The sequence below is a fragment of the Hylobates moloch genome, unplaced genomic scaffold (assembly GCF_009828535.3).
Source record: "Hylobates moloch isolate HMO894 unplaced genomic scaffold, HMol_V3 SCAFFOLD_9494, whole genome shotgun sequence".
Lineage (NCBI taxonomy): Eukaryota > Metazoa > Chordata > Mammalia > Primates > Hylobatidae > Hylobates > Hylobates moloch.
In genome coordinates, this window is record NW_026661769.1 from 1 (window position 1) to 2,620 (window position 2,620).

Genomic DNA, 2,620 nt, shown 5'->3' on the forward strand with positions numbered 1-2,620 from the left:
ATGGGCCCCTGGTGCACCCAGAGTACACCGGGCAGGTCTCAGGGCAGGCTCCCTTGACCCTGGGGGGTGATGTGGTCGATCCCTGAGGGATTCCTGTCAGGGCCCGGTCGCCCACCTTGGGCGGCCCCCATCCCATCTCAGGGCCGACCTTTCTCAGCTCCAGCAGAAAGCACCACCTCGAGTCCAGGATGGGTAGCCCCATTGTGCAGCCTGACCACCCCCCACGCCAGGGGCCCCGGTAACCCCAGCCAGGCTGTCCCTGCACTCCTTCTTCTCCCAGGTCCTGCCCCTCCTGGGAGTCAGCCCCACAGGAAGGCCCTTGTCCTCCCTTCCCTGTGCCTTCCCCCGGGCTGAGCCCTGAGCTGGGTAGGGACAGAGCCAGTCCTTTCTGGGGGTCGGCTCCCAGGCTGGGGCGGCTCCAGGCCCTGTGCAGGTCCTCAGCGCTGCCTGGGTTGCCTTACAGTGAGACGGAGCTGCCTCCTCTGACTGCGCGGGAGGCAAAGGTAAGAGCCTGATGCATGGAGGGGCTGGTCCAGGGACGTATGGGCTGGTCCAGGGACGTATGGACTGGGCGGGTGGTCAGTGAGGCAGAGGAAGCAGCTGGCCTGGGCGGTGGCGGGTGAGGGCAACGCTCTGTCACTGGGAGGGGCAGCAGAGACCTGACCCCAGGTTGATTTAACTTTGGCAGTTTGATACAATTCCAAAGTGAGAACCACAGTCCTGGCTTGGGGGTGGCTGCCCGCTTGTGTCAGGACCCCACCGAGAGGCTGGGACCTAAGACTGCTGTGTCTGTGGCCTGAGGATGGCACATCCCGGGGTCCCAAAGCCAGCCCACTGGTGCTCATTTGCTCAAAGGCTCTCAGCCCTTAGGGTCTGCCCTTCCCTGGCTCCTTCCAACTGGGTCCCACCAGGGCTCCAGAGCCCAAGACCTGGGAAGCCCGGCAGCTCCACTAACTCCAACATTCCTCATTTGACAGCGAATTCGGCGGGAGACAAGGAGAAACAGCAAGTGGCTGGAGATGCTGGGCGAATGGGAGACGTACAAGAACAGCGAAAAGGTAATGTGTGGAGGGAGAGGCCCCCGGAAGCACTCTCTGCAGAGACAGGGGACAGGCACCCATGGCTGTGGCCTGGCACCGTCAGCCTCTCAGAGGGCGGGTGGCACACTGTCCTCGCCCAGAGGACTGCAGGCCTGGTCGCCAGATTGCCTGCCTATTCGTGCAAGCGTCACCTTGCTGGGAGGGAATCTGAATCTAGGGCTCGGGCCACCTGGAGTTCAAGGCTAGGGATGTCCTGGTGACCCGAAGGAAGAAAAAGGTTCAGATCAGAGTTTCAACTCTGAGTGTCCATCCACTCTTTCAGTCCTGGGAAGGGAGACCCTGTCCCAGCTCGATCTCACCTCTACTGAGGAATCATGGGGCCAAAACCGACAATTCCCAGAATCCCCGGGCTCTGGTCCTCACTGGGGTCACCCCGTGGCCTGTGACACCAGATTGTTTTCTGCCCACGGCTCGTAGATCGCATATACGAGTGAATTCCCACGAACATCCAGGGCCCGGCGTGGTCAGTCCTCCTGAACATTCAGGAAATCAAGTTTAAAAACCCCAGCAAATACAAGGTACGCTCAGCCAGAGCACAACAAACAGGACACGCCGTGTCAGGGATCCAGGTCTCCAGCTGGAGGGAACGCCAAGCCCACCCTGGTTGGGGGGGGGGTGAGGGGGAATGTCAGATGAACACCCTGGGCACAGATGGTGATACAGTCACCGCAGACAGAAAAACTCGGCTCTGGTGACCCTCCCTGGCTTCAGTAACAAGCCAAAAAGCAGCTTTCTGCAGAAGGAAACCTTCTTTCCCAAAGTGCTGACGGTGGGCTGACTGCCATTTGGGGCAGGGAGTCTTCCATCTGTTCTGAGGCTGCTTCCTTCTCTTGGCCCTGCCCTACAGCTCATGAAGGAGAAGGGCAAGAGGTCATCTGAACACACCCACCAGATCGACCGGGATGTTAGCAGGACTCTCCAGAACCATGTCTTCTTCAGGCATCGATATGGAGCCAGATAAGCCTACGGGAGCCACAGGGTCCCAGTGGAGATGGGGTGAACGAGAGGGATGGGGACTTCCCCGGAGCAGAAGCCAGGGTCACCCAGGAGGGATGACAGAGCCGCCAAGAGCTCTCCTGGCCCAGGGAGCAGCTGGCACCATGAACCGAGCACCTCCCTGTTTCCAAGCCCTGGGCCAGGCTGGAACATGTGGGGCCAGAGCCCAGGATGATCCTGAGGAGACAGAAGACAGCAAAGAAAATCATGCACAATGGTGAAAGGTGCTCTCCCTGACCCACGGGGACCCGTGGTAGGACCCACGGGAGGGTGGCAGGATGGAGGGCCCATGAGCCTACCCAGACAACACTGACAGCACCAAACGCTGGGAGAATTATGGGTCCTGGAAACTCTCATCCAGGTCTGCTGGGAACATGACACGGCACAGCCATGTTGGCAGCCAGCTGGGCAGTGGCTCACAAAGCTCAGTGGACTTGAACCACGTGTCCCCAAGGTGTCACAGATATTGAACCCACTGATTTGGAAACTGACATCCACATGAAACCTGCATGCCAGGTTCACTG

General features: G+C 59.8%; 1 protein-coding gene across 1 annotated transcript; it reads left to right on the plus strand.

Moving 5' to 3' along the window:
• Window positions 1-280: 280 nt before the first annotated feature.
• LOC116465735 (TBC1 domain family member 3F-like) lies at window positions 281-2,478 on the plus strand (the record flags this gene model as incomplete). Its single annotated transcript, XM_058435326.1, has 3 exons — window positions 281-503; window positions 978-1,058; window positions 1,948-2,478. Coding segments are annotated over 3 exons (418 nt in total), but the record flags the coding sequence as incomplete, so codon positions are not given.
• Between the last annotated feature and the right edge of the window lie 142 nt (window positions 2,479-2,620).